Consider the following 18802-nt stretch of genomic DNA (forward strand, 5'->3'; position numbering starts at 1 on the left):
CTTGTTCAAGTTTATTTACAGTTTCATTAGCAAATGTGTATCACAGCTACAGAAGAGTGTTGCATTGTAACCGAGTGGTTTACTTTTGGGTCTCACAGTGATTTAGCATGTCTTTAAAAACACGTCACAGAGGTGTGAGGGTTTTTCTTTTTTCTTATATTTACTGGAAGATGTTTCCTCGTTTTCTGTTTTTGTTTTTTTCCCACTTTTATCATAAAGAAGCAACAAATGAAGAGATTTCCTTTGAATGTTTTTTTAACTTTAGGTTAACCAAGTAGTTCAGTCACTAAAATCTAACAAAACACGACTGTAACAAAAATAAGATAAGAGGACGCAGTTACCAACATGCTAAGGTTGGGACACCACACTGGACACCCTGCTTTATGTTATCTCCTCTCCTGCTCTGTGCTCTGAATTTTATCTTGCAGAGTTGGTTTTCTTTTTGCTTTTCAACAATAATTGAAAACGACAAATGGAAATTGCAGGAATCCAACTAATGCAAGGTGAAATATTACAATTTACAGAGATGCAAAGTTTATTTTCCTTCTCTCGGATTTGTGACCGCAGCAGCAGGGGCAGACTTCTCCCTCCTGTTTACAACTGCATGAGAAATGTGTGTCATCCCATGACCCAGAAATTCTCTTCTTTCTCTTCTCCTTCATCTTCCTGCGCAATCATTGGATTCGCACACTCGTTTTAAAAGAGTGCACTGATCCCACTGATCAGTAGCATTGCAGATGACAGGTACTCAGCACCTTTGCCTTTATGTTTGTCTCTGACTCTGCTTGGTTCATTGCAAGAACATTTATACAGTACATAAAATAATGGAATTAATGTTGTTGGAACAGGGGTAAAATCAGATAAGATTATTTTAGGATGACATTAAAACAAATTTTTCCAATACCCTTATATTGTTACTAATGTAGAATGTTTACACTGTAATTCTTTGCCTAAAGGTTTGCCGAACAAACCCTTTTAGCCCTTATTAGGTGTGATGGAAATGTGTTGCATATCAATGATTGTCAAATAGTTAAACGGAAACAAACGTACACATGCCTGTCAGACTGAGACATTATCCATCAGCTTATTGTTTGATTTTTTTTTTTTTTTAATAAATCTGGGAACTTTTTAAACTTGAACCTCTTAACATTCACCAGCCTGGGTATGACAAAGTCTGCTACTGTATTTCCTTCAGCAGTACCGTATGAATGCCTAACCACAAAGCCTCACGCAGTGTAAACCAGCAGTAGTTCCTTAGTATCTACCAAAAGCTCTTAGGTAGGTATTCGGGAGTCTGGGTTTCTGTTAAAATATATGAAACAGGATGTTGACTGATCTATCCACCCCGGCCTCCTCCTGCACAAGCATTGTGGCTTTAGCAGCTGCAGTGGTTGCTTAGCTTGTACACAGCGAGAGAAGCAGAGACTTATGGAGGCACTGTTTACTTTTTTAGTTCATATAAAAGTTTAGGGATCACTGGGATAAAGGATGAGAGACTGGCCGTTGAGCCACTTGTGCCCTCTGGTCACTAGGGGAAAATATGTATTCCCCAGTTGGTTACCGAATGGTTCCTGCTGTTGCTGGGAAAAATCTGCTTCAAAGAGTGAGATCCACCAGAAACTTTTTTGTGATTGCTTTGGTTGCTAACACATTGCCACAGTCACCTGTAGTTGTCTAGAGACATTTGGAGGTTTTTCAGTGTAGCTGCAGCACTGTAAACCTCTTTTTGATTAATTTTACCTAGCTGCTACCAGCAACTGTTTGCCAGCTGGTTAAGGACCACATTTTTCCCTAGTGACGTGTGGTTGACAGAATGTTGCCAACCAGTCTCTAGGCCTGTGTCACTGGGCCCTGAGGGGAAGTTGGTTATTTAAATCAGCGGTCTCCAACCTTTTTTGCGCCACGGACCGGTTTATGCTCAACAATATTTTCATGGACCGGCCTTTAAGGTGTCACGGATAAATACAACAAAATAAAACTAGTACCGGTACCGAAGAAAAGAAGATTTATTCATAACACACGTGAAAAGACCCAGGAAAACCGAGTAAACGATAAAAACGATAACAAAATAAAGCTGAAAACCGATAAAAACCCTGAAAACCATACATTTCACACCTGAGCCTCAACACTCGCGGCCCGGTACCAAACGACTCACAGACCGGTACCAGTCCGAGGCCCGGGGGTTGGGGACCACTGATTTAAATCATATTCATTACATTTATAATGACTTCTCTTCTTCAAGGCAGCCATTCTTTATTAGTTATAGTCAATCAGAATTAAACCTACAGAGGTATATTTTTCTATTTTTATGTTTAATCAAAGTTGCATTATCATGTGAAAACTGGAAAATTAATTTTGTCTGTTACGAAGTTGTTGTGACATGTTAATGAATTCGTGACTGTTTTTAAAAGTCTCCCTGCTGCATTCAGGGACATTCTGACATCTCCGTTTGTTGAAAAGCTGATATTATATTTAAACCTGAAGAATGGTGCCTAAGTGGGTGTGGCTGCACCTTGTGGTATCTATCGGGTTTACACCAGCAGCAGATCAGTTTATGTGTAATTTATTTATATTTTTCTCCTCCATCTGTCTCCTCATCTTCTCTCCTCGTTGAACTAAATTAAGGAAGAGACAGGGAAGGCTTGTTGAAATATAAAAGCCCTCCATTAAAAATGTACGAAACCCTCTCCGTTTCTCTCTCTCTGCTGCCATTTTACATTTGGGAATCCAGGCGGTGATGAAAGGCAGAGAACGGAAAAGAAAAGACAGAAAGAAAGACGAGAGGCAAACAATAAATAAGGGAGCAAGCAGACGTATGGACGGATAGGTGGAGGGCGCTCAGTTTGAAACACACACACATGCGCACACAGAAACACACACCCATGCTGACAAGCCTGTCGACATTTTGTGATATTTGCACGGAGCGAGAGGGGAGTTTGGCATGTGGTGGGCAAGACCTCGCTGTCAGCCAGCTGGATTAACAGGCAGACAGAGGGATTTGGTTTTCAAAACAACCTTATTTACACTATGGTTATCCTAGGATACATAAAAACTGAACTAGTGAAGCACAGCATATAAGACGTTTAAAATATATGTCAAAACATACCTTCACCGTTAAGATTTGATCTAGTTAAAAGCTGATTTTCTGAAACTGACAGCAATGTGTAACACCACCTCTAGACCTCATCGTCTTTAAAAGTATTAGAAGCTGAAGGAAAAAGTGTGATGTCATTGGGTACTTATTTAAAAGGGAAAAACAATAAAAATACATTTGTGTTGCTCTGTCATCTGCACAATCCATATACACTGTTTCCCCAACTGTAGCCTTCAAACATGCACTAAAATAAATAATTTGTCTAGATAATCCCCGGCAGATATTAACTGGTCTTTCCCCAGTAAGAAGCCTATGTGACGTCAGATTGTGCTGATACGCGAAAATCAAAGTTAATTGTCTGGTAAATTTTTCTCTAGCAAGTGGGGATCATATGTCCTTCTTCCTGCACCTCAGGCACCTTCCTCACCTAAACCACATGGAGCACGTCCAGGAGTGCAATGCCGTTTAAAGCAGTCCCTGCCATGTGCTGCATGTGGAAAATGTCCTGACTTGTCCTCAAATTGTCACAGAGTAAATTTGTGAAAACAGCTTCTGTTGGACTTAAGTAAATGTTTGCACTAGCGTACATGTCCAAATTTCATAGGGCAATAAACTCCAGATTGCACCGATGCATCCGCCAGTGTTTGAGTGATTTCTAAAGCTCTGTATGCATGTATATGTGAATGGATGACTAGAAAAGCAACACATAACATGATGTCTATTTACCAATGCAGCATCCGGGATTTCCTAGCTGGATGTGCTTTCTACTTTCCAAGTTGGAATCCTGGTCCTGCTTTTATTTTGAGTGTCATGTGTTTTTTACGCTAATACCAACTGAGGCACACGGTGCAGCAACTGATCATAAAGACTTTTAGGAGCGCCGATTTCACGGTGCATATATGTTCTTACAGAAGTTGAAGAATCACATAACCTGCAGTTTAGTGACACAAGAAGGAACCTGCTGGGGCCAGCTGATGCTGAGCTTATCAGCAGCTCAGAGTTTTGTATGGGGGGATTTTACACATCAAAGTCCATTTCCTGGTCTTAGCGAGGAATGCATATGTGAAAAAACATGTAAATCCCTGAGCAAGCGGCATGATAAATCGCCTAAAGTGACTTCACTTTGAGTCGGTGTCTTTGGAAAAGTTTGAGAAATTTGCTCACCAGACTTCTGCAGCCTGCTCTTCATCTCAGCGTGAGACCAGCGAATCAACGCTTCATTAGCTGCTGCTAGCAACACCCCAGAAAAACTCTTATATCATTCATTCAACCTTTATATATGTAGTATGGCCCAGTGATATCAAGTTTACCACCTTTGCATGGGTGCCCTGTGCACAGAGGACTATTAAAACACATGCATTTAAGGAAACATTAAAACTATTAAACTGCAACGAAAGTATACAAATAAAATGGATGAAGGATGAGAACAAGCCAGGTGAGAATGGTTGCTTCATTTAAACCCCTCATTATGGAATCAGGCCAAGTCAATATTAAATTTATAAATTTACATAAGAAGGTGGCCCTGAACCACTAATACATACATCTAGACTGCAGATGACATCAGCCAAATGGATACGTCACTGGTTGCTGATTGGTCAGGGTAACATATCCACTCCCAAAACACCACGAACACTTTGTCAGGCTGGGGGAACGAATAAAATAGCAGCACGAAATAGGCTCATTATAACAGTGTGTCTATGCAAAGTTTGAGCTGCCATTCAGCTTTGATTGGTGTGTAAGGTCTGTACCCGACATTCATATCGGACTGTTTTACAGCATACCCATCATCATAATTCATATTTATCAACTGCCCCGCTGAAATGTTCAAAGTAAAACAAAGCTCAGGGAAGGGAGGGTGAGAAAGAGACCAGAACCACAGGATGCCATGAGAAATCTGGCATCACACACAAACAAGCCCGCACACACACGCACACTTTAAAAAAAAAAAATCCATCTCGTGCCAAAACAGTGAGTCCCTGCTGGAAGCTACTTGGTGCTCTGGGAATTAGAAATCCCACAATTAAACATATGGGCATTAAGATAATTGTCAGTTGTTGTGCTGTCATGTGTGTGTGCATGTACATGTGTGTGTGTGGTAGACAGATGGATAGGATTCAGCAAAGAACACACACACACACACGCACCCATACAGTATTTCCCTGAAATCCACATGAAAAACAAGGAGACACAATTTGGAGCCAAAAAAAGAAGAAACTGTAAATATACATGTCAGACATGGAGATATGAACCTGTACTGAAACACACAATCACACACGAACACACACACTTGTGAAAACAGGGAGTCTGGAAAATTGGAAAAATGGAAAATTAATAATAAAAAAAAAAACACTGATGGGAATGATGCATGTGAGATTGGAAAGATAGGAGCGATGGGGATCTTCAGTGTATTAGAAGGGTGAGGTTGCCCTCAACAGGGCAAAGACAGAACTACAACATCTCAGGGAAGAAAGGAAGGAAGAGTTCATTACAATTTACAGTGTTTGTTTCATGAAAAGTGAAATGATACCATAAAATTCCTAATATAAACAGACAATAGAAATGAAGTAAGTACTCTAATTAGTAATAAATTAAAGTAATAAAAGTATTTTCCCAAATCTTATCCCATTACCTCGGTGGGTTGTCCATGACCTGGAGGATTTTAAGAGGGTAAATGAAATTCATACATTTGCTTCATATAAATATCCATACTAAAGGATTTTTAAAACTCTTGTTAGAAACTGATAAAAACTCAGCTTAAAATAAAGAAATTAGTGTGTGGACTAGTGCTTACTGACTTTCAAGTGATATGTCGTAATGTTTAGTATTTTTCTTATGGTCAGAAAGTCATGCAAAATAACCAAAGCCATCAGCGAACTGATCTGATTAAAAGGATATTGCCTGTGTAACAAAACCACAGAAATCCATTGTTGTCCAAAAACTATTGAAAACACATCAGTGTTGCAGATGTTGCACTTGGTGACATGTTCCTTATTATAATGAACACACACGGACTCAACATAAGCCATCCTGCTGCCAAATTCAACAGGGTGTGCTAATCCGCCTTTAGAAGTAGTCCCCAGTAAAAATGCTATATAACCTTGTATGATTAACCTGTTTAAAAACTACAGAGTGGTTTTTTGTTGTCTGTGGGGCTCTTTTCTCCTTTCTCTGTCTCCTCACCCCTCAACTGGTTGAGGTAGATGGCTGATCCTGGTTCAGTAGGAGTTCTCATCATGTTAAGAGACTTCTTCCTTTCCACGGCTGCCAAGTGCTTGCTCATAGGAAAGACGGTCTCTCTTTAATATTATAGTCGTTACCTTTCAATGTGAAGTGGCTGAAGGCAAGTGTTTTTTAAAGTGGCAGTGTATAACTTAAATTTAATTAATTAAAGTGACAGACATATATATCGTTGTTTTTAATCAAGATCAAACTCCTTTAAATTCAGAAGGCTCATGAAATCAAAACCCTGCTGGTAAAGAAAACCTCCACAGAAATGACAAAAGTTAAGACATTCTACAAAAGAACCTGGAGAACATCAGAGTAGACCAATGCTCAGATTACATCTGGACTTAGAAACTGGAAGATGCTTTGTTTTGCAGTCCTGACTGTAGACAGAATCAGAGCAGCTGTTCGTTGAAACTCTCCCTCACGCCTTTCCTCTCTGTTCTCCAGGTGGGCTCTCACAGAGAAGACGGCAGCAGCGTGGGCGGTTTGCGTGGAGGACATTCGATGGGGGGTCAGGTGCCGGTGCCTCAGCTGCCGGTTCAGTCAGCCACCTCGCCGGACCTCAGCCAGCCTGACCCGTACCGTGGTGAGACCCTGCACACTCATAGATAAATTACAAAAACGCTGCATCTGCCAGTGTCCCCAGATGAATGTTCCCTGGCTCACACTGAAGCATAAACCTATTTCTCAACATCAAGTGTTTATATGGAAAAAAAATCGCTTCGATTCAAACGTACGCAGAAGAAAGAAAGAAAGTACTGGTATTCTCGGCTGTGTCTTTCTTTTTACCAGATGTTTCATTTCATAAATAAGAACAATGTCCAGATAAAGAAACAAAGATGCAGCAGTGATGGACAAACAGTACCAACATCTGCCACTGCTTCGTGTAGGCAGAGGAATCTCACATCAAGGGTTTGTTCATGTGCAAGCACAAGAAAGGAGTGTTTCTGGGCCTGTATGATGATAATAAAAAAAGTAAGCAAAGACAATGGACAAACATGATTTAAAACAATACAACGATCCAAGAAAGAGTAAAGGCAGCATCTCTCAAGTAGATCATAATTAGTAGGAAGGAGGAGGAGAAGAAATTGTCCAAAAAAGAAGAAGAAGTAAACAAACAGAAGAGAAAAAATAGGAGGTCTGGAAGTTAATCCCAACACAGGACAACCTAAAAAAGTGCAACCAGAAAACATACAGAAAAAGAAACTGGAGATAAACTGGAGGAAGAGAAAACTGGGAAAACTTTACCTGGGTCAGGTTCAGAATTTCATCGCCCGAGCAGGCTAAACAAATACATCGTGTGTGTGATATGAATATGCAGGACGGAAATGTGTATATGAGTGCGCTGTGTAGCAAATTAGCCCTGTGCTCAATTTTAAAGGCTGAAAATGACTCTGCTGGCAGCAAAGTTCAGCCAGCGCCGACCACAGCCAAGTGTGTAATGAGGTGAGAGGGAGAAAACACACATACACACACTCTGGCAGAAGAAGAAGAAGCTATTACTCCTTACTTCTGCATCCGTTCATAACTCATACACACACACAGGGCTGAGGGTGTGTGGAGGCTGTAAATAAAGGCTATTAAAATGGATTTGGCAGCAAGCGCACAATTATAGTGGCAGACCTGTGGCTTCCTCCTCTGTCTTCTTCTCAACTTCAAAACAATTATTAACTTTAATAGTTATGTTATATACAATATTGATGGTATATTGCGCTCATACTTGTGCAATATTTCTGGTATTAGCTCAACAAACTGGGTAATGTTATTTCAGTGTATAACATGTGCTGATACGTGGATTTCTATATTATTAATATAATTTTAATAGTCAGTTCTCCCAAATTAAACACGGCTTTTAAACAAACATAATCCATTTGGTGCAGAGTCATCCACAGTCTGGTCCACTCAACCAAAAGGACACATTTGGAAAATAAGGATTTATGTCAGTCTTTGCAGTTGTGATTCAGAGTTTTAAACATGTCATGCATCACAGCCATTATTTATTTATGCCATGAGGTTGCACCTATAGGCCTGCAAAATGCGAACAGAACAGTGTAGCCTGGTTCTCTGAAGCTTACATGCAACAGCCTGTGTTCATAATGTTTCATATTCACATTTGCTATATAGTTTTACAGCCAAATAAAGTTTCTATTGTCAATAAACACGAGTATGAAACATTTACTAAAGCACAGCCCATAAAAACTACATATTAACAGTTACAACTTAAGTGCAGAGAAACTTCAAACATGAGCTGCTGCTCTGCATTTCTAAAATCCTGATTAAATTAGGCAGTTTTGTCTAGCAAAAAACAGCACAAGCATAAGTTGTGTACAAATACTGTACTGCAATATCACATATATTTATGTGAAATTACTCATTAGAAAGAATGTTGGAAGTAACCGAATGTTTGTTTCCTGTCACACAATCATTTATATCTATGTCAGCTGCCCTAAGACCACCAGAACACACTGATAATGGTCCTCTCTGTTGCTGTCTAACTGATAATGATAGTAATTTCATTTCAGTTATTTTTTCAAAAATGTGTAACAATAAGTAACAACAGAAATATTTTTTTGACAACATAGAATTGAATTAAACAGGAAAACCACAAATTCATGACCAAAGAGGTGTAGAGTGAAGCCTTAGACTGTTATATCTTCCCTTTTTCCAGAGAATATTCTAAACTAGAACAGTTTTCTAGCTGGATTTTACCAAAACAAAGACCAAAGAAAGTAATAAATGAAGAATTAATAATAACCAATGTTTCAAAAACAGTGATATGAATTGGAGTAGAAGTGGAGAGCGGCACCTTGTTGAGAGCTTATGGTGCAGGGCTGGCAACTGTGTTCTATAGAAAGTAGCTTTGATTTGTCCAAAACATTGCTAGATTTGTTGATAAGTACTTAAAAAAAAACCACAGTATCAGAAATAATAACTGCAATAATTAAAATAGATAATAGTAGGAGAACACAAAAGAAGTATATACTGGGGTTTGCTACTAAATACTAGGAAATAGCTGTAAGTATATAACAACTTTGGCAAAAAAAACAAACTCTGTTAATGTAGCAGCACATTGTTCAGAATAAGAGCCTGCTGGACAAAGGACACTTTGAGGACCTTTAGTCAGTTTCAGATTTCGTTTGTGCGGTGCATTGTGCTGTAGCACTTTGTTAACACCACACAGCTTTCCAGTGTTAACACACGTCAGACTTAACCTCTGCTCACAGCTTTTGAGAACGCCGAGCGGTAAAGGAAGCTAGAACACGAGGGAAGGATGTGAGTAAGAAAAAGAAACAGCCCTGAGAAGAAGCTTTAATTAACATGGAGGTGCGTCCTCGAATTTCGCGTTTGTCTCCGCCGGCGTCACTTTGTGACTGCGTGTTATCAATCAGCCATTCAGAAGCACAAAGTCACTTTTCACAGTTTAACGTCTATTTCGCTGCAGCTATTTATGCACAAACACACAGTTGATTGTATGTAAAGAGACACACACACAAACACACCAACCAAACACGGGACGTCACTCAAAGCTGCTCACAAAATGCCTCCAGTCAGGCAGACGGGGATTCAAAATGGCCGACAGTTGGCTGGCGTGTGTGTGTGTGTGTGTACAGGGTGAGGGGAACACAGTGCTCGAGTGTTTTGTGTTGACTGAGATGCTGGCAGCGTCCCAGTGACGGATCCATACAGACGTCAAATAAAGACTGCACTGTTCAGCTGAGGAGAGAGACAGTCAGAGGGTAGAGAGGCTGTACGACTGCACCACGACTCTCCAGTGGCGCCATCTTGGAGGTTGACTAGAGAATTAATAGGGTTCAACCAGGACTGATGCTGCATTCATGTCAGAAGCCCGTGAAGACGAGGAACACCATCTGAAATGTTAACCTAAATGAGCTGTTTTTAACCCAACAAGTGAAACCAAATATAGACACAAAGTGTCAGTTTCGTTTTTTTAATCAACATATCAGACATTATACCAGGTTCATCAAACTGTTACATATAGTGTGCACTTTCTCATATCTCCACCTCTACTATAATACCCATCCAGCTCTTGTTACAGTGCTCTGCAAAATATCATGTAAATGCTGTATAATGGTTACACGGCATGTAACCATTACACTTCAAATTTACAGCCAATGCTTCTATTTAAAATTAAACATTTTTATCACAAAAGCAGCAGATATCAGAACAGTTTTTTACTTTTTACACACGTTTAACGTGATAGTTTTAATCTCCACATGAATGTCAATACTTTTTAAAACTGAAAACAAACCATGAATGTCAAAATCTGGTAAAAGTATTGACTTTAAACAGGACTGTAAGTACATTTAATTTTATAGGTCCCTGTGTTTTCTTGCTTGTAATAGAAACAGCTCGTTTTCAGCAAATATTAGTCCCGTGCTGCGGTGGCACCTGGAGTTTATGTTAACGTTAAGCATGTTAAGAAGATGGCTGGTTATTAAAACAAGCCTTACACTTACTTACACTTAAAAAAGATGGAAGAATCAACGTCTGTGGGTTTAGATTATTATCGTAAAATGAGCTGTAAATAAATAAATGAATAAAATCTTGTCAAGCAAAGAAATGCTATTCCATGCAAGAGATTACCCCTAAAATTATAATTTCATATATCAAAGTTTACTATTCCCTTCACAAACTGGCACATTCTGGCTCTTTCTGGCAACCAGTCATTTATTTATTCTGCCAGCTGTATACCTGTGTACCGGGCTCATATGCGTTTACCTGTTTGCACCATTTAACCCCTCCCATCTTCTCATTTCTTCTCCTGCAGCTCTGTCCGGAGGCCTTCAGGGCCAGAGCACCTCCTCCGTCAGCTCGGAGATCAAGTCTGAGGACGAAGGAGACGAGAACCTCCTGCAGGACTCAAAGCCCCTGGACACCAAGAAAGAGGACCCCGACAGCAAGGAGCTCAAATCTATTGAGAGGTCAAGATCTAGGTAACCCCGCCAACCTCTTAGGTGTTCGCTTCCATCAAAACCCTCAGCTGGGCTGGGACACGCATTTTCCCAAAACACCTCAGCGCTCGGAGACCTCTCTGGTTCCTGTGTCATTGATAAAGAGCAAGACAAAAATAGAGCATGCTGAAATTATAAACCACAATGTGACCAATATGGGATAAAGCAGAAGTAATAAAATGCTCAAATAGCAGGTTTCAAGGTGGAAAAAACTAGCTAGATACATGAAAAACCAATGTGAAGAATTCTTATTTGTGTTTTATTATATCTTTTTACCTTAAATAATTGACTTCCCCTAAATATTTACTTAATTTAAAGTATTTTTGTCACTTTTTGGAAAAGGACCACAGAGAAGGACTTAAAGCTTTGAGTGTTTTGGGAACCAGCCTCTGGACTTTGATGAAGTGACCAAGTGTGTTGAGAAGCAGCTAAATATTTCAGTAAACAACGAGACTTTGAGTCCGTGTTCATCTGGCATCTCCCTTTTTAACTGAGCGGCTGGTTAAGTTACGGCGCTGTTGAGGGAGCAGCGGAGGTTCCTGGTGGACATGCAGCTCCTGTTTGATCCCGTCAGTCTCTCCATGGTCTTGAGCCTGGTTTTAACTGTTTCTCACACACCAGAGTAGAGCCAGCAGTCAATATTCTCAAAGAAGTGTTGTCTCGCTGTGTCAGGGTCGGGAAATCAACTGCAATGAAAACACTTATGGATATTCTTGCTGTTGGCGAGAAAGCTTAATGTTTTAAAGGTGTGAAACCTACTCATTATGGATGTAAACACTTAAGCAAGCAAAATATGAAGCGATAGAAAGTGTTGTTGTTTTTTCCCGTCCTGGATACAGTGGAGCAGCCTTCAGCCCTCCAAAGATAAACAAGATGTTTATTGTGGTTTCTATTCACCTGGAGGACAACTCGATCGGAAACATTTGGATCCTAAACCCAGAAATTTGTACATGATGGTGGCGGTCATGTTGATAATTATGAGGTTGATGATACTGAAGGTTTTTGAAGATGAAGATGAGGAACATAATACTTGTTTTTTTTTAACTGATGCTTTTTACAGGGTTTGGGAACATATTGTCATGTGATCCAGCAGGAAAGCACACATTTGTATAACTTCTAACTCAAACTACCATAAAAATAGAATTTCTACCAGCAGGGTTGTGCAGTCCGATTATTCGGTGCATCTTTGCAGAGGAATTGCACGGATTGCCTACTTAAAAAAAACGATATATATATCTGATTGTCTTTCTCGACATAAACTAAGCACTCTTTCTTATTATCTTCTTATAAACTCGCTCACTCTCATGTTGTCAGCAGAATGCAGCATGGCACATGATTAGCAGCAGTGAGTGACCCAGTGTGCTGAAAGGGTTCAAAGTGACAGAAAGCAGAAGGCAGAGATTTGTGAAAACGCCCTTTAGCCCTAAGTTGAAGTGACCAGCTTTGTATCCAGACAACCATATGCACAACAAATCGCATGATCACAAGAGTTAAAAAAATCTGTGGTAAAAGTTGTTATTATTTTGACTGTTATTGCACCCCAGAAGATTATCAGACACCCCTACTAACCACACCTCTGTGTCTGTCTCCTCAGCTCATTGAGACTAGCACCTTGTGGATGTTTTCATTATATACCAAACACTCTCAAATTTGACCGTCTGTTTAAGCCACAGATTTTCCCATGTCTACCTGTTGTTGTGCTGTGACACATCAGAGTCACTCCCCATGTACAGTGTTGCCTGCTTTTTCAGTCCCTGAAGGGAAACTCAAACTTTATTCAGTTTGTATTTAAGATGCGAGTTGTTTCTAGCCTAACAAACCTGACTTACAGATATTTTTCAAAGGTAAGAACGCTTAAACAATCACGAGGATGCTAGGAGACTTGTTAGTCTCATAACCACTGCAGAGATCAAGTAATAAGGCAGTTTTGTTTTACTGTTAACCACCAAATAAACTAGCTTAGCTAGTGACAGCCAGTTAGAAAATATCCAGGCCTGGAATATTCCAGGCTTTGATAATATATACATTGTATGTTATGTATCTAGTTATTCTGGATTGATTTTAGATACATAAAACATCTTGAAGACTAAAAGAGCCTTCGTTGTCACTCTGTTGAAGAGATGCTGTATATTTCAACTTTGAACAAACAGTGTTACAATACTGTAGTATACAGTGTGTGCTTTAAAACACAAATACCTTCTGATGAGTTACCAAAAGTGATATGGAAGTAGCATGACCAGATGATCCCAGTGCTGAGTGGGAGAGTTAATCAAGTTAGTGCTGCTGTGCAAACAGCAGTCTGTGTGCATGCTGCTGAAGAAAGTCTCTCCCACCAGCACTGCATCAGATTGATTTCTATTATTACTGTGATGCAGTGAGCCACTATTATTAGCTTTTTATGTTTTTATGTCTTTTTATGTCTAAGCATTTCACTGCATATCGTACTGTGTATGACTGTGTACGACTGTGTACACAGTGGATTTACCTAGTGGATTTAAGAGGGCAAGCAAAGTAAACAGAGTTCCATGTCAGCAATTTTTTTTTCTGTTTTTTTCCACGTTAGTCTTCTTTATTTCAAGAATTATCTTCAAACTGCTTCTTGATGTGACCCCACATCAAGTAGAGAATATGTGACAAAGTAAATAAAAAACAGAGTAGCCCTTGAAACTGCCAGAATGCAGCCCAGCATGGTGTCTGTTCCCAAACCCTGCTGTTGTTATAACCTTGCTTCTGCAAACCTGCAGCACTGTAGGTTTGTATTAAAACGAGACAGGTATGCAAACACCACCTTCATCTTCAAATCCTCCTTCTCGCTCTCCTCTTCTCCCACCTTCATCCCCTGCTTCTTCTTCCATTTCTCGTCCTTGTCTTCATCGTTGGTCTCTGTAGCAACAATGACGATGAGGACCTGACTCCAGAGCAGAAGATGGAGAGAGAGAGGGAGCGAAGGATGGCCAACAACGCACGGGAGCGTCTTCGTGTCCGCGACATCAACGAGGCGTTCAAAGAGCTGGGCAGGATGGTCCAGCTGCACCTGAAGAGCGACAAACCTCAGACAAAGTTGCTGATCCTGCACCAGGCCGTGGCTGTCATCCTCAGTCTGGAACAACAAGTCCGAGGTTGGTTTCAAGTGAAGCACTGCATTACAGCACGTACATTTGCCTTGTATGTATTTTAGGAAATAGAGTGGTAATAAAATATGGATATAACTTCCAGATCTGAAAAGTGAAGCCAATGTCATTTAAACCTGTGTTAAAGTGTATTAGAAAACCTGCCTTTAGCTCGCTTGCTCTGTGATCTCAGTAATGACTTTCCTGATGAGTTTATGGTCTCATTGACTGTAATTTAATTTGTATAAAGCAGATAAGAAGTTTTCATTTATTCCTGTCACACAACCTGAAAATAAACAAATAAAACTGTCAGTGACCTTGAACCCTCTTCTTAAAAGATATAACTGCTTTCATATATATGTCTTATTCACAACAAATAGCATAAAAAAATACTAACTAACTAGAGGCCTTTTTGGAAAGAAACAACTGAAAACATGCTTGAAAATGCCTGTGTCTGAGAACTGTGTTACTTCTTGGTTTAAAAAAAAAAGGCAAAAGAAATATGTTTTAAGCAGTTTACCATGATTGAATTAGGCTTCAACCATATCCCAGTTACAAATATAAGGTTTCTAAAAGAAAATCCCTGAGATATCCAGATGTTTCCGTCAGATAAAAGCACGATTTGATTCTGACTTTAAACCTTGCAGGTTTAGGTGATAACACATATAAATGTAGTGTCCCAGGGTCTCCAGGAGAGGGCAGTAGTAGCACCTGTTGATTGTGTTCTTCTAGACCATAGTTTTGGGTTCTTGCCATCAGTCTGGGGATCGATGAATCCAGCTGAAGGAGAAACCTCACTGAGTAACGGACATAAGAGAAAACACCTGAAAACCATTCTCTGTCTCCTTCTGTCCAGAGCGAAACCTGAACCCAAAGGCGGCCTGTCTGAAGCGCCGCGAGGAGGAGAAGGTCACCGTGACATCAGACGGGACTCCCCTCTCACTGGCCGCAGCGCACCACTCCGCCGCCGCCATGGGTGATGGGCCGAACCCCATGGGACAAATGTAAAACGCAGCAACATCTCCTCCCCCCTGAATGGTCAGAAGATTTCACTTATAAACTAATCTGCTGTTGTACCTTTAACTCAAACCAGAAAATCAGTCATTCAAAAAAACAGTGCAAAAAATATAATTGAAAGAATCTCATCACAAATCACAAGCAGAAAAAACATGCATGCAGTGACGATAAAGTAGTGTGAAGTCAATTTTTGTGTTTTGGCTTTTAGTTAATAAATTGGAAGTTTCTGTTTTTAGGGCTGTCTCCACGCATGGCAAGTTATAATTTGTTCATCACATGCCTGCCATTCCTTCATGTGCTGTCTGTGTACTTTTTAACTATTTCAAGCATTACAATACAACATGAGAAACACCACAACTAGAAATATAACATTAGTTTTAATGGGATCTGCTGCTTTCCCAGAATAAAAGCTGTAAAATCTAATATGTCCACACTGAATCATCGATTTAATCACTCGATTTTATGAGCTTGAATTTAAAAACAAAACAATGAGGCTGAGATTGAAATAAATTGGTTCCTGAACTGCACTCACATATTTTTTATATTTTGGTTTTTATATTATTAATTTTCAGATGGCAAAAAGCAGAATTGTTGTTTAAAAGGTTACAACTTACACAGACAGCATGTGAATCAAATCTCCCATTATTTGACTGAATTTGAAGAACAGAGCATATTTAGGCTGACTAAAAACAGAAGCCAAGCACATGAGAGAGTTTCTGTCTGGTCTGGGTACACATTAACAACAGATTGGCAGTAAGTGCGATTTTTAATGTGTGATTGTGTGTTTGTCACTGTTTTTGAATTGGACTTGTGTCGTACAGTCACATTGCTTTTGTGTTTGCATGTTTTAATGTGTAAGTGAGCTTCTTTACTGAAGTTCTGTAGCCTTGAAGTAGTAAAGGTGTTTGATGAGGAGGAGGCGTCACCTAAGACAAAACCACAGTTTCTCTACAAAGAATTTGCAGTGAAGAAAATAAAATAACACCTTCACTGAATTATTTATACACTTCACCTTCTTAGCACAATCATGACTCTGGTAACTTTAAGTGGGATGAACCAGATGCACCAAAACATTTATGTGTATTATTGTCAGTGTATAGTATCTATCATTGAATATAGTAGGCTAAGAATACTTGCATGAATATATTAAACTCTGACTTCCTCCTTGTTTTACATTTCTGATCATTAACTATGAGTTGAGCTCCTTTGGCCTCTGTTTATTCCCAGTAAACCTTCCAATAAACTATGTAAAGAAAATGTATAATAACGTATTTATGAACTGGAAACTTGTTTCTATTAATTAAACTCTGACATCCAGAAGTCAGTGTATGAATTCTATAAAAATTCCCCTCTTTGAGGGACATCTGTAAGTTTTCAAACATTTGTTGCTGCTCGGCAATAACTAAGAGCCTTGGACATTGGACTTGCTATTGTCATTCAGCTTCAGATAGGCTCAGGGAAAAATGCACAAAAGCTATCTGGCAAAAAGCTTTTCCCACAGAATCAAATACTGCTGTTCTCTCCAATATTGCTACCACTGCAAGATTATGCACATTGTTTCCATTAGCACCTGTGCCTTGAAGCGGCAGTTGCCTTTAAAAGAGTGATCTGAGAGGTCTGCAGTAGGTTTGATAGGAGGTGGATACATTTCTCAGTCAGGAGGATAAAGTTCACATTTTATGCACATTCATTTCCGTTTGAACTGCTTTTTACTTTCGCTTACTTCTTAGTAGATACCAAAATTACCTGGTTAGGTTAATAAAAATTCAACTTTGAGAGCATTAACCCTTCGCACTGAAAGACTGCACTTTGCCATTGGGCTTAATGCCACGTGGCTATCGTGGCTCAAGAGTTGGCAGTTCGTCTTTTAATGAAGGTTGCCGGTTTGAGCCCTGGCTCGGACAGTCTCAGTCGTTGTGTCCTTGGGCAAGGCACTTCACACGTTGCCTACTGGTGGTGGTCAGAGGGCCCGGTGGCGCCAGTGTCCGGCAGCCTTGCCTCTGTCAGAAGTGCCCCGGGGCAGCTGTGGCTACAATGTAGCTTGGCATCACCAGTGTGTGAATGTGTGGATGACTGAATGTAGTGTAAAGCGCTTTGGGGTCCTTAGGGATTAAGTTAAGCGCTATACAAATACAAGTCATTTACCATTTAATAACACACAGTATGTGTTGGAAGTCATCCCAGTCTCACTAGTACCATCAGTTTGTTGAATCACGGTACTTGCACCTGATTCATAGCTTTAAGGTTGCAGCAGCTTTGACAAAACTGCAATATTTGACATCCTGGGAATAAAAATTTCTAGGTGGTTCAGAATGAATCATATTAGTCATAATCATCAAAATATGTACTTTTACTAAAAGTAGTATTCTCTGGTCTTTCCGATATCAGTATCGGCTTATTTGTCTGTTTTTTCCTTCATTGTCTCTCCAGGTCCAAGGTGCCAGAGTTCATCAAGATGATGAGTGACCACTTCCTCTGAAGGCATTTCCATGACAACCTGGCAATCAATCAAAACTGTTGTTGCTTCAGCCTGACCAATCAGTTTCTCTGGAACCCTAACCTGACCAATCAGATCAGCCTTTTTCTCTCCTCTCGTCTGTCGTCTCTGACCCTCCTCTTTGTCATCGTCTCCTTCTTCTATCAAGAACACAAACTGCAGAGTCACGTTAGTTGCTTTCGTCACTTTGCATCTCCAGCTGAAGTGAACTGAATGCTTCTTTGCGGAGACCTAAAAAATGCCGCTGTGACATGGCTGCTATGAAGCGGCAGCTTTTGACACAAAGTGACAGCAATGGACAAGTCTTTGGAATCACACCATCGAAGAAACTTCTTCTTGTGCTACATGTTTTATCAGCATTCCCAGTTTTAAAGAACAAAAGGGTTCTATATAAATATATATAGTATATATATATATAATTATATATATATATATATATATGAGAAAAGGAAAAAATAATAAAAAATTTATACTGCACGCGGGCAGTGAGGAGGGAAGGGGTTGGGGAGGGATGTTCAGAATGACACAAAACATATCACAAAGTGTTTAAAGAGATTTTTTGTAACAAAAGCAACATTGCGCAGCTGTTGTTGAATGCAGCTCCAGCGCATCTCTGACTGAATGGCAATCTAACGCCACACTGTGGATGAAGCTGTGCCTGATCTCCTCTTGGATGCAAACCAGTCAGATAGATACACACGGAGAAACAAAGGAAACAAAACTAAGAAATGAACACAGGCTGCATACTCAGACACAAACAGTAAGCAAATTTCCAACTATAAATCAAAATGAAGAAAACATTAGGGCACCAAATGTGTTGCAATCATGCAGCTTTTCAGAGGTGCTTGAATTGCTGACTGATTTGAATGAAAACTTTTGCCAATGC

General features: G+C 39.8%; 1 protein-coding gene across 4 annotated transcripts in view; it reads left to right on the forward strand.

The window, feature by feature from the left end:
• Positions 1 to 18333, forward strand: part of tcf4 (transcription factor 4) — a 174281-nt gene extending 155948 nt beyond the window's left edge. For 3 of the 4 annotated variants that reach the window (XM_013908918.1, XM_005725513.2, XM_005725514.1), the window contains 5 exons: positions 6767 to 6905; positions 11109 to 11262; positions 14182 to 14411; positions 15259 to 15406; positions 17850 to 18333. In XM_013908918.1, the coding sequence (XP_013764372.1) occupies positions 6767 to 6905; positions 11109 to 11262; positions 14182 to 14411; positions 15259 to 15406; positions 17850 to 17898 (720 nt within the window). In that variant the 3' untranslated portion in view covers positions 17899 to 18333. Of the gene's footprint in view, positions 1 to 6766; positions 6906 to 11108; positions 11263 to 14181; positions 14412 to 15258; positions 15441 to 17849 lie in introns of all 4 variants that reach the window. The other variant, XM_013908919.1, reaches the window with a different exon arrangement.
• The last annotated feature ends 469 nt before the right edge of the window (positions 18334 to 18802 follow it).

The sequence above is a fragment of the Pundamilia nyererei genome, unplaced genomic scaffold, assembly GCF_000239375.1.
Source record: "Pundamilia nyererei isolate P.nyererei 1_Seehausen unplaced genomic scaffold, PunNye1.0 scaffold00016, whole genome shotgun sequence".
NCBI lineage: Eukaryota > Metazoa > Chordata > Actinopteri > Cichliformes > Cichlidae > Pundamilia > Pundamilia nyererei.